We start from the raw sequence: 22,182 nt of genomic DNA, 5'->3' as shown, positions 1-22,182 counted from the left end.
TATCTAACTTAATCAATACAATGAATAATTATTATTTATTTCTAAACTAAATGTTATTTAATGATTTTCTTATCTTAATGGTAAATAAATGAATTTAAATTTTTTTAAAAATTAAGCATCACTTAGGTCAAGTCTTAGACTATATGTGAACCAACTTTAGAATAGGTAAACAAATATAAGATGATGCAACATTAAACAATATGACATTAAATGATGTAACATCAAACAAGTAACATCAGATGATCCAAAAACTATAAATTATATATCGTTGAAAACTTAAGAAATATACTTTGATAATGTTTAATTACATTTTGAAAACAACTTACCAATTAAAACAAAACAAAAAATTGATAAAATAATGTTACCAATAATATTTCATAATTAAAGTACCAGCTTCTAAAAATTGTCACTCTTTCATTTCAAAACATTATTTTGTGATTAAAAAGTCTAAACCAAAGCTTTTTAATTTTCTAACAAAACTAGTCTTATGGTGGAATAGAATGTAAGGTGTATTTTTTTATTAACTTATATTCATCCAAAGCCTAAGTTGAAAATTTTATGGATTTGTGTTCTAATTTTTTTTTTTTACATGGTTTCCTCTTTTACATAAATTTTCCAAAATAAAATTATGTAAAATAAAATTTAAAATTAATAAAATCATCTACATACACAATAGAGTCAATCAATAGTTAGTATAGAAAATAAACATATGTAAATATCAATAAAAAAAGGTAGAAGAATGATATTTTTTATTCCCCTTACCTAAATAAGTATAGATGATGATAAATAAGAAAATTTTAGCACCAAAGAGAAATATTTCTAAAATAAAAAATATATTATGTAATTTTTAATATATTATATAATTTCCAACATATTTTTGTTGATCATTTAAGTTGTATATTTATATGCTCCGTTCTGACTTTGTTTTTTTCTTTAAACAGATTTCTAAGTCATGCAGTGAAGGCAAAACTTTCTTAGAAGAATACTTATCTCTTTAAAGTCCAATATTGAACTTATTATTCTTGTGGAATAAATTATTGATAAGGAGAATGATGTACAATTATTATTCTATAACTAGGAAAAACTATAAGATGTTTTTAGCACCAACTTGCAAAACTTGGTCTTCTCCTGGAGCAAATGCTAAATGGAATTTTTAATAGAATTTTGACGATCAGAAGTAATTATCTTTTTTGAAAATTGTTTGGCTCTACTTACTAGTAAGAGGTTGGCACTTTAACCAACAACAAAAATTAAGGTTATGTTAGATTTAAAGATTATTTTTATTTTTGTGATGATACATTAACAACACTACAGTGTCAAACATTCACTTCACATACCAAAAAATTAATATTTTAATTATATTTAATTTATTTTTTAATTTAAAATATTATTATATTATTATAATAGAGTGTCAAGTGTAAGTTTTTTACTTTTTTGGGTTTCAACAAAATCTTTTCCTTTTCTTTTAGTGTAAGTGTTAAGATGTCTTCAATTCTAGTTGTTTTATTAGAGAAGGAACTTTCAGAGGTGTTTTTCTTTTACCTCATATTTGCTCATCAATGAAATCAATCACTTTAAATTTTTTAAATTAACTTAATAAAAAAACTCATTTTATGACTAAATCTATTTAAAAGTAATGTGTTATCATGCAAGTGAGGGATAATAACTAAACAGATATGATGTGGTAATGTCATTGTTACTAATGTGCCACTAACATAAGAACTCGTGTAACATATAAAAAGAATAAACAATAGAAAAAAAAAACAAAATACATAAAATTGTTTTTCAGGACCAGTTAGCCAACTCAGCAATTAGTATTTTTATTTTTTTTTCATTCTTAGAGTCACAAGATATAAAACATGGAATCGTTCATCTGTCCACAACATTTTGCTATCATTGTTGATATTTTTTGAAGTATGGATACAAAAGAATTGAGTGCTATTAACTCCGCGGTGGTCATTGTCGGCAGTTTTCTCTCTCACTTTGTTTTTTCTTTTCATTAATTACAACGAATATAAACCTTTCTTATCCTTTCTATTCACATCACATTCAAAATCCATGGCTTATTACTTGAGACGAGGAGCTTTCTTATTGGTTATTATTGTCAGAACTACAAAGTAATAATACTGCAAATTCATTTAACTTGAAAGATTACAATGAAATTGGGGTGTTATCATCCATTTTCTTAACAGAAAAAATGTTGGAATATGTTACGACAAAAATTCCGTTAGTGTTCCTTGAGAAAGCATTGCAAAATTGACGGAAAAAAGTGGTACCATCAACTTTCCTAAAGTTGTTCGTTCCAATGGAATTTCAGGGAAAATTTTAATTTTGGTTTGTTCTTTAACGGTGTGCAGTATAAGGGTATCCATGGATGTATGTGAGTGTCACAGTGTGGCAGCCAGCACCTTGATCTTAAGAGATTTGACAATGATTTGACGTTGATTGGTCACCAATAATTTCCAGCAGTTTTCCTTTCCAAATTCACACTCTGTGTGAAACCATCTGCCTATGAAGACTGCAATATCGTGTATTTTATTGGGTGGGTCCATAGAATGCATTATTTTTCAAACTAGTTGCATGACACGTGATTGACTCATCACAACATCATAGTTGTAACTTTTGGGGTCCTAAGAGTGCCACCTCTAATGATTTGCATCATTCACCAGTTGACACAGTCATTAATTAAACCTCTGCACAGAACTCAGTTTGGTTACATGTGAAATCCAAACTCTACTCTCACTGTGTTACCTGACAAAGATAGAATTTGCATGGATTAAGATGGTTGAAAGTTGGAACTCAGATCCTGCTTCTAATTTTTCAATGGTTGCCATATTTTCTTGGAAATTTTTCAACCTAAAGATTTGTATGTACCTTCTAAAAGGGGCAAGTACAGTTCCTAGATTGAAGCAAGCTTCTGAGCTTGTCCATTACTGTCAACATGAGTGTGTCAGCTATCAACTCTCAACTCTCAACTCTCAACCAATTAATTAATCATTGCATAGCAACTGAAAAAGATAGCATGTTGAAATTTTAGTTGCAAAGAAATTCTGTGACAAGAGAGCATTAGAATCCATTGTATATGGCAGGCTCTAAAGATCGCTTGTAGTAGAATGAAAAGCAAATGTTTTCTTATGCTTGAAAACTCGCTGAAAAGACAATCAAGTTCACTGATATGTTAGCTTGAGTAAACATGAAAAAGCATGTCTAAGACTTTGAACCAAACAATCTATTATTCAAATTCAAGGACATGGAATACCTGAAGTTTTCATTCCATATGATGTTTGATAGTGTGCTGTATATCACAGGAAGATACATAACATAACTTATTTTATCTTTAACATTAATGAATAAAACTGCTTTAAAAAAACTACAAAATTTTATTTTATTTTTAAAAAGCTAAAAAAAATACCAGAACATTATTCATTTATTGTATAGTATTTTTAAAACTGTTGTCATTCAATCCTGTTCAGTCATGAAATCCTATCATTATCTACTATAACTTCAGTACTCAAATTGATGTATGACTTGTATAAAGACACTTTTAAATGCAAGTTCATCTCTAACACGAAACATGTCTGTCACCTATTGATTTGGAAGTTCTATAGTAGGCAAAGCTTGTCTACAAGTCGTCTATCTTCAAGTGTTTCATCATTTTGTCCATAACTACTTTGCCACAAAAACTCAATAATACATAACCCTACCACGTACAAGCTGGTGGCTATGGCCCTTTTGTGCTGCAATCACAGTGCTTCCAAGAGGCACGTTGTTCCTGTCCCAGGTTGCTGGGTATAAAGCAACATCTAAAATAACGTTATCCATTATTACAAACTCCAATCTACCACCTCCTTAAAGGGAAAAGTCACTGACATTACCAAACACATTATTCTATCCAGTTACAAGTGACAATCCAAACAAGTTAACTATATGAAATCATGAAAATGACCAAATGCCAAAAAATGAGTGCTTACGGACCAAAGAGAAAACACATGAGGAATATACAGTGATCAAAATGGCATTTGCACCTTCTTTTCCAAATTTCACTAAAATAAAAATGCTAAAGCCTGGCTCCACACAGTTTTGCAAAAGCTAGCTCCCAGCATACCTAGGGTCTTGCATCAAAAAAGACTCCAGTCAAGAACCCTGAAGCTTGTAACAGCCAGTTTAAAGACGTCATCCATGGGCGTACATCCAACTTGAGCAGCTGGAACGGCTACACCAGCACCAACTGTGTCTGCGCTTTCGCTCAAAGGGCTGAAGACATAGAATATAATTAAAATATATGTAGCACATGACGTAGCTTTCATTAGTTCAGATGATATTTCATTTGATTTTTTATTTGATCTCTAATCTGCTTAACTCTAGCATTTGAAGATTTAAACGATCGATTACATGTTAACATATTGACCAGTAGGGATATTTTCAACCCAAAGGAGAGATAAATTGAACCTACATAATTGTGTATATATATCAGAATAAAAATCTTTTTTATTGGCACAAACCTCCTGATTTCTTATGTATGAATTAGAGAGGTCAAAGTAATGTCAAAAAGGGAACGAGTATAGGGTGTAATTTCATTAGGCTTTAAACTACAGGGATGAGCGTAATTAGTCCAAAAAAAGTTTGAACAAAACCTGAACATCCGCCTATAGAACTCACCCAATCAGTCATAACTTGAATTGCAGGACAATTTTGGGAAGAGCTTATTGTCATAAAAAAAAGATATTCTAGAACTTCCTGATAACACAGTAAAAGAATAACGGATTTAGGATTTAGGTACTCTGGTTTTCTACTATATTTGTTACTCTCTTGTAACAGTCGTTTTTTTTTCTGATACAGTTTTAATAATAGAAACTCCTTTCCTTTTCTTGCTTGTCTTTCTTGCACAGTATCCAGAGCTACCATGGTTTCCACCATTTTTTCTCCTACCCATAATTCTGAAAATTCTTCCATTGTTTCCTCTTCTCTTCCACATGTCTTCGCCTATCTCTCTTAAACTCACTGCTGACATAATCTGGCACACTATTAAAGAACTACAACTGTTCATGTTCTTGGAAGGCCAACATGTTTGGTCAAATATCTTACCAAAGTCAATGGCCTTCATGATATCATCGATCAAGAATATCTCAACTATGAGCAACAAGATCAACTCTTCATTGCTTGGCTTCCTGCCTCGATGGACTCGTCCATTCTCACTCAAATGGTAGATCTCTCCTCTTCATCCCACATCTAGAACAAATTGCATGTATATCATGCTTCTTAGTCAAGAGCCAAAGTGAAGAAACTAAAGATTCAACTATGTACACCTAAAAAGGATAGGATTGTTACAACTTATCTTCTTGATATTAAGAAGATTATTTAACGAATAACAATATTCAATTTAGTCAAAAAGATCCCATCTTTGATGTTCTGTGATGTCTGTGTTAGAGCAAAGATGCATCAACTATCTTCTAAAGACTCTGTTACAGTTTATCATATAGTTCCTTAGAATTGGTTTACATTGACATTTGGGGACTTGCTCCTGTGACTACTACAAGTGGTGCAAAATACTACATAACCTTTTTAAATGCTTATTCTAAATTTACTTGGATATATCTTCTTCACCCTAAATCTCAAGTTTCCTCTATGTTTATTCTTTTGAAGACCTTTGATAAAAATCAAACCAATCACTCCGATAATGCAGAATGATTCTTAAGCCTTTGCCTCTTCTCAATAAACATGGTATACACATTATGTTATTTATGGTTATTTTATACTTTATAGTATATTATATTATATTTATTGTCATATAATATATTATATTTAAGATTATTATAAAAAATATTATCTTTAATATTTATTTATTTTCTTAAGTAAAAATTTAATATTATCTTAAAATATTAATCTTTAATAAAACTTTAATTTACTATTTAAAAATAGGTTTAAATTATAAAAAATATTTTTTTTTTTAAATTAAAATAAAAATATAATATTTAAATTATAAAAAAAATACATAATATTATATAATTATATAATAAATCGTATTTAAATTCAAATTGAAAAATAGAAATTAAATAATAATATTAAATCCAAAATAAAAAGTCACTCTTTGCCGGATTCCTCATCCTCTTTCTTCTGTCCCTCACTCTACATCACCTTTCATCGGTGCCACCACCACCGTCGTGCCCACATCATCCCCCACGTCGCTCATATCCAAGGAAATTCTGGAGATCGTTCACGTTCCCCTGCTGTTCGACGTCGTCAACCTCTCGCCTCCAAAGACGGAAGCCCGAGCCACCGCCGTATTGTACTCAGTGGGAAGAGTATGAGAATTGTGAGCTTGTGTGAAATAGCATTGTCACTACAACTTACGATGTCGTTTTCTCTTTTCTTGCTAGTTTTTTTGTGTGACAAACGTGTAAGGAGGTGGACAATGTCATCTCCGACGTGTCAAAAAGTTGGGTCGTGTCCAACCCAAGGAAGTGTGTATGACACCGTGTCGTGCACGTATCTACTGTGTGTCCCTGTCGGGCATGTGTTCGAAGCGCAGAAGCGAGGCTGTAACAATCCCTTTATATCAAAAGTAGCATGCCTATAACTGTTATAAAGCCACATTTTGCAGCTATGACTTTCGATTGTCATATGCAACCTGTTTTTTCACCTTTATCTTAACCTACACCAAATACATCACATGCCACATGAAATACTAGCTTCTACACCTCTTAATGATATTTCAACATCAATTGCTTTGAATGATAATTCCCCTACATCTGCATCTCAAAATGATGTTCCAACTTGCCTTGTTCACAATGTCCATTTCATGATCACAAGATCAAAACTAAGTATTTCCAAACCCAAACTCTTCACTATATCTACTTCCATTGAACCAACTACTATTAAACAAGCTTTAATTGACCCTCATTGGTTCAATGCTATGCAAACCGAGTATAATGCTCTCAATCAAAATGGAATATGGACTCTCACTAATCTTCCACAAGGAGCAACCTTGTAGGGTGTAAATGGGTTTTTTGAAACAAAAATAATGCAAATGGCACTCTTCAACGATACAAAGCCTATTAGGTTGCAAAAGGTTTTCATCATGTACATGGATGTAATGACAAAGAGACATTTAGTCCCTTGATCAAGCCAACACAGTTCGGATCCTGCTTGCTCTTGCAGTTTCCTCTAGCTGGCCAATTTGATAAATTGATATAAACAATGTCTTTTTGCACAGTGAGCTTCAAGAGACAATTTTCATGTAGCAACCACCAGGTTTTATCTCCTCCAATCCTAGTCAAGTTTGTAAACTGCACAAAGATATGGGCTTAAACAAGCACCATGTTCTTGGTTCCAAAAATTAAGCAACACTTTAATCCAAATGTGATTCTCTTCTACTAAGAGTGATCCTTCTTTATTTACACATTTTCAGAATTTATCCACTCTTTTCATTTTAACATATGTAGATGATATTATTGCCACTAACTCTTCTACATGTGAAATCACTTCTCTAATTTCTTCACTCCACAATGTGTTTGCTTTAAAAGATCTTGATTTTGTACACTGTTTTCTTGGCATAGAAACTACATGGATATCATTTGATCATCTACATCTCTCTCAAACCAAGTACATTAAAGAAATCTTGCAATGTGCAAACATACATGAAGGTAAAGCTCAACCCACTCCTATGATCACATCTCTTCGTCTAACACAATATGGTTCAACATCCTTTGAAGATCCAACTTTATGTTGGTCCATTGTTGGAACTCTCCAATATGTCACCATCACACGACCTGAGCTAAACTTCTCTCTTAACAAAGTTTGTCAGTATGCATCAATCGAAGGAACATCACTGGAAAGCACTGAAACGAATTCTTCGTTATCTTGCTAGTAGTATTCATTTTGGCATATCATTGCACTCTTCATATAATCTTTCTAATGTAGGATAGTGATGCAGATTGGGGATCAAATCTAGATGATAGCAACTATACAACAGGTTTTTGTATCTATCTTGGATCCAATATCATTTATTGGGGATCAAACAAGCAAATAGTTGTTTCACATAGCAACACATGTAGATTATCACAGTGTCGCTAGCACTCTATCTGAAATACGGTGGATATCTTTTTTGCTTCAATAGTTGTGTTTAGTCACTATTGTTCCTACTATCTATTCTGACAACGTGGGTGTTGTTCTCCTCTTAGCCAATCCGGTCATGCATTCCTAAAGCAAACATTTTGAACTTATCTTCATTTTGTTAGAGATCATGTTCAACATAAGCAAGTTCGTCTCATCCATCTCCTTGGACCAAGTAGCAGACATATTAACCAACCTTATTTCTACCACTTCATTCAATAGTTTTAGACATAAACTTAAGGTGTCAATCAATCACACCTTCAGTTTAACAGGGGGTGATAACACATTAAAAGAATAATTGATTTAGTTATATCAGTTACTTTGGTTTTCTATATATGCTTGCTACTCTTTCTTGTAAGAGTGGGTTTTTCTTATACAATTTTCAGAAATAGAAATTCCTTTCCTTTTCTTGCTTTTGTCTTTCTTACACTTACTTTATAACAATTGGCTCATATGCAGTGACTAGAACATCAGTATCAACTTCTTTAAGACGTAAATTTGCCAAATAAACCTGAAAAAATGAATCAAAGATCAATCGATGTAGGAACAATGTCAAATTAGCATTAGCAAATGTTGAAGTAATGCAGAACCTACTTTCACAATATTTTGTGCTTCCCTTCCTTGCCGACCTTTAGAAATAGCCTGCCAAAAATTACATATGACAATAAGTGATTAAAAACATGTGCAGTGGCACAAAACTCTTGAAAACACTCACATGCACATATTATGTATAGAACAATCTTGCAAAATGGTCATATGAAAAAAGTATCAATTTTCTCTTACAAGAAATAAAAAGACAGCTACTGAAATGGGAATAGATGGTCGAGATCATATTTTTAACCTTCAAGTGAGTTAAATTGATATTAACATCCAAAATGCAATCAGCCAGAGTATCAAATTTAGCTAGTACAAATAATCCACTATTAAAACACCGATAATATAACTAACACATGTATTTTCGCTTGTATAGCTTCAAGATGAATATCAGACAAAAAAATCTTTGTAAATCCAAAATAACACAAACACATAGGAAATAATATGCAATTCAAAAATTTCCCTGGCTTCAGCAACAAAAGTTTTATCCTACTATGTAAAGTTAGCTAGTTTCCCCTGTCTTGAAGTTACTAAAATCCAAGAGTATTTTCTGTTGTTTGCAAGTCAAGACTGAGAAATAAGGATCATTTTTGCAAGTTCAAACAACTTGTAGGGTTCAGATGGATTAATGAAAAGCTGGCATGTTTGTAATATTGCAGTCTATAATCTATAATAAAAATAATAGGAATCTTTAAAAAGGCTCAGACAATCAAGGCACTAAATTGTAGCCTTCAAATTATTTTTACTGAAATAATAATATAAATAAATGGCGCAGCTGGGGAAACAAACATTATTTTCACACAAAAGATTTCTAGGGCTTCATCTTTATTTAGCTTATATGCAGATCAGATGTTTGGGCCAACTACAATATGCAGCTTTATAACCATGGAGAGGCACGTGACATGTCTGATTCAAGAGGGTTATTGAGTAAATTGAACATATCATAGATGGAACTCAATGTCGCATTTGATAATGTCAGATTCAAAATAGACATATACAGAGGCATATATATCAAACCAAATGTTAATCATTATTCCCAGATAAATGCCCGAGTTCTTCACAATACAAGCAGAATCCATAAAATCAATAAATTACAGGCATGGATTGGAAATTTAAACACTATGCAGAAAATAAGGAGATCAACACATGTGAATATCTAAGAAAGTGGTAAGCAGACTAAAAACTATCCTTCATCTGTAAGCAAGTCGTCCAAGCATCACTACACTGGAAAAATTCATAAGCAAACTTAGACTGACACTGATGAATAGGCAGCTAAATTTTCTCCATATTAGTGCAAAATCTTAAGGGTGGATCTCAATTTAATAGTATTGAGGTATGGGTGGCCAACAAGATGCAAAATCAAATTAACAAATACAATTAACACAGCAGTAAAAAAAGAGGCTACAATACAAGTACATAAGTAATCCTTGTGATAAAGATATCATCAAATAATATCAAGATCAAGAGTAATAAATAATAAAAACTAGATAAGCAGGAAGTTAAGTGGATTCAGTTTTGGACTTGTAGCATTGTTTTTTCACACCCTCAATGTGTGAATAATGAATACAGAAAATAACAACGCGAATGCAAGTATATTGTGAAATCTAATTAACAATCCAGAGGAGTCATAAGAAACAATGTATGAACATTAATGCCAAGATGACTCATTTAAATGATCAGGAAATGATGTAGAAACATAAATCAAGGTCAAAACAAACATGGAAACATTACCATCTGACCCACTGCAGTTGTTACAACTGCAGGAGTATTGTAGTATGTCAAACCAGGTGCTTCCAGGACTCCTGACTGCTCAATAACCTGAGCAATTTAAAGGGGAGACATGATCATGAGACACAATAACTTAGATAATCATGAAACACAGTAAAATTTTGCAACAAATAAAACATTAAATGGATAGCTTTAAAAGAAAGCTATCTTCTCTTAAAGAAGTTCCTTTTCCTGTTAATGTGTGCCGGGAGATGATACATGCTCTCACACAGCAATTGAAATAGTGCAATGCTTTGATAAATCAAATCACTTTGGAATTAAAAGGAAAAATATCACAAACAATGTTTATAGTGAGCTGAGAGGGAAAACAGAGTCTTCCAAACATCAATGACAGGTAAACCTCCTAAAATACATAGAAAACATTCAACAAAGTTAAAGATCATATACCGTTAGGCAACAAACAAACTTTTATAAGAAAACTTTGATAAATTAAATACGATAGAAATTATGGCACCCTTTATGGAACTAAATCAACCATGCCCCCAAAGCATATTTTTTTCACTGGATATAATACAGTGTGGTAAAAGCAAAACAATCAAATATTCAGAAAACATACCTACTGTTGGTATCACTCATTCAATCCACAAATCTTCTTTGCCAACACATAGGATATGATGAGCTTAATAAAATTCAATTTCCATATACCAAATTACAGAGCAACACTTCAACAATCTGATAATATGACGAAACCATAATGAAATGACGACATACCAGAGTTCCTTCAGCATCCTGTTCACTAGCAAGGTCTTGAAGAAACCATACAGCACTCCCATTATCAGCAATGTCAGGCTTGAATTCCAAAACCTCAATGATCAAGCTTTCGTCTCGATTCGGGTCTGCGAACACCTCCTACACAGCATCAATACCCAAAAATCAAGTCAGCAAAAAGATTAAGGAAAACATAGATTACAATCAAATAGAAAAAAGCATGACAAGACCTGATGACCAGGTACTTCTCGAATGTCGCTGACATCCTACAAGAAATAACCATAACCTTAATTTCAACAAAACTAAAGTCACAGACAGTGTCTTCCAATATAAGGAAAATGCAAAACAAAACAAAACAAAAATGAATGACCTGGAACCTGTTGGGGAACGTGCAAGATATTTTGCCACCAAATAAAGGGTGTTGGTAAGTAATATCTTGTGGCATATTTGCACTAATGAAAAGAACAGGGGACAGCACCTCAACCACCCTAGTTTACATCAAAAGCGCAAAATCACCACCCCATGTAAGCAATTCACGTGAACCAAGTTAACGGAACCCAAAAAATCAATTCTTTTTTATAATTATTGATTTAGGGAACGATAAGTTGGTAGTTAACCCCACATGAAAGTGCAAAGCTAAACACAGTAGTGGCTATAAAAAACATTTGAGATTACGAAAAACACAGCAGAGAATCCAAATTCGGAGTAAAAATACCTGGAGGAATCAAACTACGCGAGAAGAAGCACCAGCAAAGGTAGAAGCACCAGTATGTTCTTCTGCCACTGCTACCTAGAGTAGGTTTAGGCAGCCCAGCCCATTTTGGCCCACCTACTAACCGGGCTGACCCGGCCCACCTGAAATGAAGCTGTAAACATTTTGTCCGTTCCAGCCCACCAGGGTTGGTGGGTTAACCCATTTAAACCCACTCTAGGTCAGAGAATCAACACAATAACCTACCTGAGGATGTCACGAGGCGGAGGCCGTCGCAGGTGATCGGGGAGGCCGCAGCTCGTTGTTGCGGGCGCCGTTGACGCTCGTCGCGTCTTCGCCGGACTAGGCGGCGGCGTGAGGCAGTGTGCGGCGGCGTGCAGAGAGTTAGTGCTGTTGAGAGAATGTGAGAGTTATACCAGCGTTTTGGAGTGAGACCAGTGTGTGAGAGTGAAGAGTGAGAGAGGGTGAGGGAGAGTGGGTGGTCGTGTATTGGGCTGGGCTTGGTGGACCTAATGGGTTGAGTGAGAGGGAGTGTAAAAGTTAAGATGGGTTACATAGGGCTTTCACTTCGTGCAACTTCATATCTTTCACCTGCACCATCCATTTCTAAAAAATGTTCAGTTTGGCCTTTTATGTTTTATAATTCGTTCAACTTCAAAAACTTGGGCACTTTTGAGCTTTTGCTTTGGATATTGGATTTCACAAATATTATTATTGTGAGAACCGAAAGTTTAGGGGTTGAAGTTTGCTAGATTTTTTTATAAGTTTTTCATTTTCTTATCAAAATATTATGATTTCTCAGTTACTTCCAATTGAGAAATTCAAAATAAAATGTCATATTCAATATTGATTACATGATCCAAAATTTTAATTATGTCATTTTATATCATACAATCCATAATTCCATAATTATAACATATTGAAGTATAGATTATACAATTATAGAGAAATCTATTTTATTATATAATTCGGAATTGTAATTTTAGCTTTTGTTTTTCGATTAATTAATATGAAACTATAAACTTGAGTTTGTTTTTTCACTTTTTTTTATCTCGTGGGTCTCTAAAAACTATAGGTGTTATCATTTAATTGGCCAACAAGAACATCGTTCACCTTGTAGGACTCATAGACGATATGTTGGTCTGAGTTAATGAACTGATTTTTCTAGTAGATTTATACATTCAGAACATGGATGGAGGAGATTCACCCACTAGTGAAACCACCATATCCGGGGCAGTTCCTTCTTAAAGGCATCGATAACCAAGATTGATGTATGATAACACTGGATTTGTTCATGTTTGTATAGGTTTATTGCATTCTCCAATAACTTTTATATTTGTTATTTCTTAACATAGATTTGAATTTTCTATAGAAAATTAGAGTTGTAATAAATCTAGTATAAAAATTGTGTTTTCAGCTAAAAGGTTTGTATATACCATATGATCAATTGATTCAATGATGATAACCTTTCAAGTTGATCTTTGTTGCAGTAGATTTCTAACTTATGGACCTTCAATGAAGATAATTGGACCATGAAGATTTGAAGTTTTGAGCTAAAAAGAACAAATCACACAAATTTATTGAACAAAGTGTCTTAGACGGTGTAGGAGCTGGAAGACAATCTAGGGTATGATATCTTTGTAATAGATTTTCTTGGGTCCAAGTTTTGTTACAGTTTAGGTCCATCCATTTGTAGTTTTAGAACATTATAAATAGGTAACTTTAGACATACTTAGATACATATATGCTTAGACACTTAGATACGCTTCTTTAGTTATGTTTACACTTACTTAGGAGTATGCGGTAGTTAGTTAGTTTTCTATTTTTACAACAATTCATTTATGTATATTCGAGTTTTTCTACTTTCTCGTCTTCTACTTCTCTTTACCACTTTCGCTTCTTCAACTTTACATTTGGAAGATAATTGAATTTTGGAAATGGGTAACAACAAATTTTAAACCGTATTAGACAATGTTGTGTTCAAATTGTTTTCTTCTTTGAAATTGTTTTAGAATTTTGTTCTTAATTGAGATTTGTTTTCTTTGAATATACAAATTGAATGGTTCTATATTTTCTTCATTAAACAAGTAATCTAAATTTGTGTTTCTTGCATTCAATGTTGAAGATGACATGATCATGGTTTCCATTTACTATCTCGCATTTTTTTAATGAATTTTTCTTGTCTTTACTATAGTTCCTTTAAATTTCTACGTTTAAAATTATATGCTTAAATTTCACAATTTCAATTTCAGCCATGTTCAGTTTCCAATTTCTACATTTTTAATTCATTAAATGGTCTTTGTTACATTCCTTTTGTTTATTTTCGATTTCTCTTGTTTATAATTTTTTCATTTATATTTATGGACTTTTACATTCTTGCCTTTTATATTTTCATTAACTTTCAATTTTCCATTGGTACACTTTATTAGGTAATCTAGTAGAGGATTGTTCATTAATTTGATGGTTGCACTTAGTCTTTTTGATTCATGAAATGATTTATGTTTTTCTTAGTGTTTTAAAATTCCAATTGTAGTTTTAATTCACTTTTACATTCAGACATTATTTTAAACATTTAGTAGTTTCATTTGAAGAGTCTAATACATTTCCATTTTTTGTTTCGTTACAACAATTTTGTTTTTTTTTTGTCATTTTAATTCCAATTCTTAATTGTCATTAATTTTCATTTTCAATTTTTAAAGTTTTTGTTCGTTCCTTTTACTCAATTTCAATTATTTTCGATTTTGATATTTCGTGTTATACTCTATTTTCTATTATTTACATTTGTTGTTTTCGTGAATTCCATTATTCCCCTAGTTTTAATTTGTTTGAGGAAAATATGAAGCAAGGGAAATGTATGCTAGCAACTTTGGGGATTTGACCTAGGTTAACTTTATACTACATTAGGAAAAGCTTAGTTTTTGTTTCAAAACTATACACAACTAAGTGGTTATCGATGTGCATGCATGCATGCTTATTATGGAATTCAGTGATAGTCTATTACAATTTAACATCCTAAATGCTATAAAACATTCTATTCAAGATCACTCTATTTATCATATTGACAAGCTTTTTGAAATTATGGATGATGATTTGCTTGAGTTTCTTGGAGATTTGAATTTTTCTGATTTTACTAATACTGAATTAGACGAGTTCGTAATGTGTAATGATTTTGATAATAGTTGTGCCACAAATTATAATATTGATGCACCAACAAAGTCATTTGAGCCAGAATACACAAGCTCAGTTATAGTAGTTATATATAAAAGCGTTTGAACCAGTAGATTTACCAGTTGCTAAAATTTCTCTCAACACTAGATAGTTACCCTCTATCATCTAGCCACCATTATTGGAACTAAAGCCACTTTGATGTGAGCTGACTTTAGAATTGCACATTTTTAGAGGTTTTTACTTGGATATTATGAATTTTTTTTTATTAACAAGATATGGTGAAACTTAATGAAGATTATCATTGGACACGAACTTAACCAAGTGGTTAAGTAACTGTGAAGATTATCTTCAAAAGATCAAAAGAAAAACACATATACTATGATGATGATTTCGGAACAATTCACATGATAAAAGAGAAAGAATTAACCGAATGAAAATATAAGAGAATGGAAACAAAGGAATGAATAATAATGGCGGAAAATAATAGCAAATAAAGGAAAAGCGAAAAGAGATAAAGAAGTTTATGGAGTGGAGAGAAAGGTAGTGAATCACACCACTTGGAGGAGGAAGTTCCAAGATGAGTGAAAATGTGAGTCACCAGTTGTAGCCATCTCTGCCAAGATAAGACTCAGAGGAACTTAGGAGAACTCAAGACTCACTCAAGCAAAGTTTCTTTACTATTCATTCTAATGTGTTTTTACAAAAGGAAGGAAACCCTATTTATAAATACAAGTTCCTTGGTAAGTAAGAGAGGCACAAAGGGGGGTGATAATGATGAGCACATTCCAGAAACTAGGTCTAGCCAAGGGTGTCGCACATGTGGAAGAATCCTTCTAAAAATTAGGTCAAAAGTGAGCACATGGGGGAAGGACGGCACATGGGGACTTTTTCTAGAAGTTAGGTCAAAACGTAGGTTTTGGCACAAGTCCAATTTATGCCAATTAAACCTTAATCTACTGAAAGAAAAAACATGAAAAATAGTTGGTGATCAGGTCCAATTGTGTGGGCTTTGCTCCTGGTAATCCTCTGAGGTAGAAGAGGCTCTAAGTCACTGGCTATGAACTGAGTCTGACCTGGCCCTGGGTTCTATGTCATGCTCTTGGTCATCCTTCTGGAAGATTGGGCTAGCTCAGTGGGTGCTCTATCAATCAGAATCTCACCACACTCCCTTCCCACCTCAGTATTCTTATTTGAAGGATGGACAAAAGTTTCCACTAATCATTTCCACTGCTCTTTCTAATGATCAAGAACAAAACCTGCTGCAAGTAATTAGGAAGGCACTTAGATGACACTTGTAGACATTTTAGGTATTAAACCCTCCATGTGCATGCATAGGATTCGATTGGAGGAGGGAACAAAACATGTGAGACAACTTTAGAGAAGATTTAATCCTTATATTCTTGATGTGGTCAAGAAGGAGGTCACCAAGATGATACAGGCTAGCATCATATATCCTATATCAGACAATACTTGGGTACGCCCAGTACAAGTCGTGCCAAAGAAATATAGGATTATAATTACGAAGAACGAGAGGGACGAGTTGATTCCCACTAAAATGCAAAACAACTGGAGAGTCTGCATTGATTACAAGAGACTTAATCAAGTAGTTAGGAATGATCATTTTCCACTTCCTTTTATTGATCACATGCTTGAGTGTTTAGTAGGTAAGTCACACTACTACTTAAACGAATTTTCCGGTTATTTTCAAATATGCATTACACCTTAGGACCAATACAAAATCACAAATATCGACCCTTTTAGAATGTCTGCTTATAGGAAGATGCCTTTTGGTTTGTGTAATGCACCCGGTACTTTACAGAGACGCATGACGAGTACTTTTGCTTATTTACTTAAGCATTGCATAATTTTTTTCATGGATTATTATAGTGTTTATGGTTCCTCCTTTGATTTATGCTTAGCTAACCTTACAAGAGTGCTTGAAAAATGCATAAAGATTAACCTTGTTCTGAATTATGAAAAGTGTCATTTTATGGTAAAACAATGAACAATCTTAAGTCATATCATGTCTAGGAAGGGAATAAAAGTAGACCCTACTAAATTAGATGTTATATCAAACTGGCCTTACCCCTCTTATGTGTGAAAAGTTTGATGTTTTCTTGGCTATGAAGATTTCTATCGCAAGTTCATTCAAAACTTCAATAGGATTGCCCTTCCACTTTCAGATCTGATATAGAAAAATGCAACATTTCTATGTCATTTCAGGTCGAGTCAAGTTGTATCCATCTAAAGCTAAGTCGAATCAAAATCAATCAAACAGAGTGAAATCGGACTCACATTAGGCCAAGTCGTTTCAAGAATTCCATGTTATTGTTGAGGAAAGTTTTTTACATTCCATAAAATATATCTTTATCTTTATTCATTTTAAATTTAGAACATAACTTTTATATTACAAAGTATTAATTTTAGAAAGAATATTTTATAATGTAATTTAATTTTTTTTAAATAACAATTTTGGAATAAAAAGATGATGAAGGTAAGTTTTAGGAGGTGTAAAAGGTAGTAACTTCCCTTAATTAATTTTTTTGTTAACGAGTTTGAATCAAAACCCGAAATTATGAATCAGAAACCGAAATTAGATTTGACTAACACCTAGCCATGACTTAGGCTGCTTCTCTTGGCACCCCATAAGAAATGTGAAAATACATTTTTACCCTTTTGTAAAAAAAAACTTAAAATTCCAAACAGCTTTTGACCTTCTTCCTTGTTTCTATCTATCTCAGCACCGTAATTCCAAGCACCCCAACACCCTAAGGCACACCCATTTGAGTTCATTGAAGATCTTTTATGTTGTTCTTTACGCATTTTGGGCGGATTTCGCAGTTCTTTAGTGATTTTGTAGTGGAAAAGATGAATTTTTTAGTTGTATTTTATTGTTCTTGTCCATTAGTTTTTTATTGTGTCTTTCACAATTTTGTTTTTCATATTTTGTAAACATTCCAAATTATCTATGTTGGAAGCCATTTTTGTAATCCAAAATTGTTTTTCAGATTTGGACAATCGAAAAGTATTTTTTCAAAAAAATATATTCCGGATTACATAAACTAGAAGCTACTTTCAGATCCGGTATTAGTTTCTCGTTTATGTAGTACAAAATATACTGTCAAAAATTACTTTCGAATCCAGTATTAGCTTCTGATTTATTTAATCCATAATATATTTCATGTAATAGAATATATCTTTGTCTTACAGATTTACTAATTCGAATCCAGTTATGAGTTATAGATTGTCCAATCCAAAAATCGTCTCACCCTTTAATATGGATTCACTGAATTACACAATCCATAATACATACAAATTCACATATCCTTCAAACAATTACCTTATCTACATAAGAGTATTTCTAGAATTATAAAAGTTACATGAGTGCAGCAATAACATATGAAGCTACAGAAAGAAGCATACAAGCCCAAAAGTATTTACAATATGGTCCATAAGCATTTTTGGCAAGAATAAGACGATCCAATTAATCTTATCAACTATATCAAACTAAACTTTAGGTCTTAATATTATAAATATATTTTTTTAATCCTTAAAATTATCAAATAACACCTCTTTATTTTCTAAAAATTATAAATAAAGTTATGATGACTCATTTTAATCACTTTCAAATTAATGACAAACTTGTAATTTTGAAGACTAACTCCACTTATATTTTTAATTTCAATAATTAATGTAATTTATTAAATCTATTGGAAGTGTGATAAGCCATAAAAAAAGTATTTATTTTTCTCAAAGATATTTTGTACAATCTTCTGTTAAAGAAGATGCTTCGGTGGTTATCTTTCCTTTTTTTTTGTTTTTGAACCACCAATTTATTGTTGCACTAATTTAATTTGCCACTTACTTAGTAGTTATTATTAGGTATAATTACCTTATTGATCCCTACATTTAGGGTCAATATTCAATTTAGTACAATGGTTTTTAAAAAAATCAATTTGGTCCTTTTGTTTTTTAAAAAGTACTTAAAATTAGGGGTGACAAAGTGAGTCGGCCCGCCCCGCGGCCTTGCGGGTCGGCCCATTTTTTTTTTGGAACATAGAGGAGGAGTGGAGGCAATAGCGGTGTGCAGCAGCGAAGCGACAGTTGCAGGCGAAATCACACGGAGTTGCAAGCGGAGTGAGCGACGACACTGCAAAGGAGAGTGCGTCGTGTGTTGTGTGCGTTTTTTGGAACAACATAATTGCGTTGTGTTTTTAGTGAAAACCTAATTTTCTTTCACTTAAAGTTGTCACTCCTCCACTAGACCATTGTTGTCAAGTCAATTAGATTTTTTTTTTGTGGGTGAGCAAGCCAGTTTGCCCCGCCCCGTTGTTGGCCCACGTGGACCGCGGGTTATACGGCATGGGCTAATGCGGGTCAACAGGTTGAAAACGTCAGTCCGCCCTGCGTTTTTTACCACGGGCCGACCCCGCACGACTTTGCCGCCCCTACTTAAAATTGTCTTTTTGGTTAACTTTTCCTCTCAACGACGTCAAGTGTTTCTTATGTGGTAGAGAGAATTGTTAATCTGATTGTTAATTAAAAGACATGTGGGATTTGGTGTTGTGTGAGGTGGCAAGTGGAGGGCTTTGACACAAATTAGTAAAATTTGGGGGTTAGGGTTTCTCCCATTCCTTAACCTCTTTCAGTTTCTTAAAAAAAATAGTAAGTGCAATGGTTCATAACAATGTTCACATCTTTTAGTTTCTTCAACTCCCACTCTTCTTTCTCTACATGTATCAATTAGTCACAAATTTGGAAACCCCATTTGTTTTCGTTCACAACATGTTATTGAGAATTTTGTTTCACTACACTTTGATTGGCAGAATGAGAGGTTGTATAAGGTTCTTGAATTTGTGAGTACGGTAACTAAAGTGGAAGTTAAGAGATATTGCCCGTGCTCATGTAGAAATAGACCCAGATGTTATGCGGGAGAAGATTATGGAATTGATTGATTTAGGAAACGTTGTTCCCTTCCCCCAAACAAACTAACATGAACGTGATTTCTCTTTCTCTCTCTCCGTCTGTAAACGTTAAGGAAGAAAAATGTTCATTGCTTGCCATTGTGTTTGACATTAGATTCTTTTGGAAGCTTTCATTTTGAGCATATGGGGGCATCTCTTCCCCCTTCTTTTTCTTTGATTATCCCATCTGGGTCAGTCTCATTTTGCTCACTTTGGTTCATTCCTGTTTTGTTTGATAAAATTGAACAATTGAGGTGTGGAACGCAACTGGATGGTTCTCAAAGTGATTCTCATCAGTAATTGCTAAAAAAGGAGGTGACTTTCTAGTTTCCAATTATATTTGTTCTTTTGGGATTGTGATTGAAAGAATGGGGAAAATCCTAATCCCCAAATTTTACTAATTTCTCTCAAAGCCCTCACTTCCACCTCATACAAATCCAAATCCCATTTTTCTTTTAATTCATAGTCCACATCAACAATTCTCTCTGTCATATAAGCAACATTTGACATTGGGGAAAAGTTAACCGAAAGGTCCAATTTAAGTACTTTTTAAAAAACAAAGGGACCAAAATGATTTTTTTTAAAACCACTTTATTAAATTGAATATTGACCATAAATGTAGAAACCAATAAGGTAATTATACCTTAGTATTATTATTATTTTTCTTTTTATGCAACCGAGACAAATTATAATTTTTTTTTAAATAGTATTTCCAATAGTAGTTTAGAAGAAGTTTAATTTGCACATAATTTTACATTTATCTAATTTCATGTTATTTCCTCCAAAGCGAGAAAAATATATAAAGTCCATTTCAATTTCTTTTTGATGAAAAAAATTCATGAATTCCATAAAATCAAAGTTGGGATAATTTTATTTATATCTTAACTTAAAAAAAGGATGTTACAAATTGTTTAGTTAATTATCTAATCATGTGCCCATTGAATTCCCTGTCTCCCTTTATTTGCATCAGAATTTCCCTCTCAATAAAGTTAGTTATTTGTAACAATCTCTATGTCTATCCTCTTAATGAGGTTAGTTATATATAACAAAGTTAATTATATATAACAAAGTTAGTTAGTTATATATATCAAAGTTGGTTAGTTGTAACAATCTTCTCCTTGTACTTAAATATCCCTAAATTCAATTACTACCACCTTTTGTCTTTAAATTTACCCTAAATTCAATTACTACCACTTTTTTCTTTAAATTTAGACTCCTTTTAATAGTAATGTGTGATAATGATTCCTTCAAGAACCTATTCCTAAGTCCTTCATGTTAAAAGATAAATTTGAAGGGTTGTTTTTTTTATATATATTTTGTTAATAGAAATGTATGATTAAATGTAGTTCTAATAAATTGTTCATAAAAATATTTTATTTTATTTTTGTTACTAATGTTTTATCAAATTATTGTTGTGATCAGTTATTCATCTTCTACTTCCAAATGCTATTGATAAAATCACAACGATGAGGCATTGACAAATTTGTTCTTAAAACAATAGGTTTTCATATATAAAATTGGATCAATTAAATGAAAATAATGTAAGCCAGACTGAAAATGAAGTTAATTATTTAAGTGAGTCTAATAATTCAAAAAAATTCATCTAATAATTAAAATATTGACATAGATGAAGAAATATTATTTTCCCCATTTAAATTGTCATGAGTATCAAATTTGAGATAATCTAGAAAACAAAGAAAGAGATATTTTAGTTAAAAAAGGGTCGATAAAAATTAAATCTTAATTTTTCTGAAGATAATATTTTTATTATTAATAATAATAATAATAAAATGACTAATATTGATATTAGTAATAAAAAAGGCAATAATTTTCATTATTTCATCATTGTCACACACAAAAATTGCATTTTGTTTTTTTGATAATTAATGAGATGACATAGGAATTGAAAAGATAAAAATTGTAAAACATCTTTTAAAATTGTAATATTACTTACTATTTTAAATTAAATTAATTATATTTTTTGTTATGATATATGTTTATATATTAAAATAAATTGTGTATACATTGTAACCTTCACTACAATAAAATCATGAAATAGAAACCAAATTTAGAGACAAAAAATAATTAGTTGCTATAGTAACTAAATTAGAGACCATTTTAGAGACTAAAAAATAT

General features: G+C 32.3%; 1 protein-coding gene across 1 annotated transcript; it reads right to left on the bottom strand.

Annotated features, from left to right (window-relative positions):
• Window positions 1-3,849: 3,849 nt before the first annotated feature.
• On the bottom strand, window positions 3,850-12,522 carry LOC137810767 (ran guanine nucleotide release factor, putative (Mog1/PsbP/DUF1795-like photosystem II reaction center PsbP family protein)). The gene is made up of 9 exons (XM_068612189.2): window positions 12,161-12,522; window positions 11,918-12,057; window positions 11,573-11,690; window positions 11,433-11,468; window positions 11,206-11,343; window positions 10,438-10,524; window positions 8,707-8,754; window positions 8,547-8,623; window positions 3,850-4,254 (listed from the first exon to the last, which is right to left on the bottom strand). The coding sequence occupies exons 3-9, from the start codon at window positions 11,645-11,647 to the stop codon at window positions 4,119-4,121; spliced, it is 597 nt and encodes a 198-aa protein (XP_068468290.1). The 5' UTR covers window positions 11,648-11,690; window positions 11,918-12,057; window positions 12,161-12,522; the 3' UTR covers window positions 3,850-4,118.
• Window positions 12,523-22,182: the final 9,660 nt, after the last annotated feature.

Source organism: Phaseolus vulgaris, chromosome 2, assembly GCF_051622355.1.
Source record: "Phaseolus vulgaris cultivar YP4 chromosome 2, ASM5162235v1, whole genome shotgun sequence".
Lineage (NCBI taxonomy): Eukaryota > Viridiplantae > Streptophyta > Magnoliopsida > Fabales > Fabaceae > Phaseolus > Phaseolus vulgaris.
Note: the sequence above shows the minus strand (reverse complement) of the source record. Positions and strands in the feature narration are given on the sequence as shown.

What these genes read in the sequence shown, in the direction of transcription:
- LOC137810767 (XM_068612189.2), bottom strand. Translation starts at nt 11,647, where the DNA reads ATGCCACAAGATATTACTTACCAACACCCTTTATTTGGTGGCAAAATA. An exon ending in CGTTCCCCAACAGGTTCCAG is followed by an intron (nt 11,469 to 11,572) that starts GTCATTCATTTT and finishes TATTTCTTGTAG; the next exon opens with GATGTCAGCGACATTCGAGA. An exon ending in AAGCACAAAATATTGTGAAA is followed by an intron (nt 8,624 to 8,706) that starts GTAGGTTCTGCA and finishes TCATTTTTTCAG; the next exon opens with GTTTATTTGGCAAATTTACG.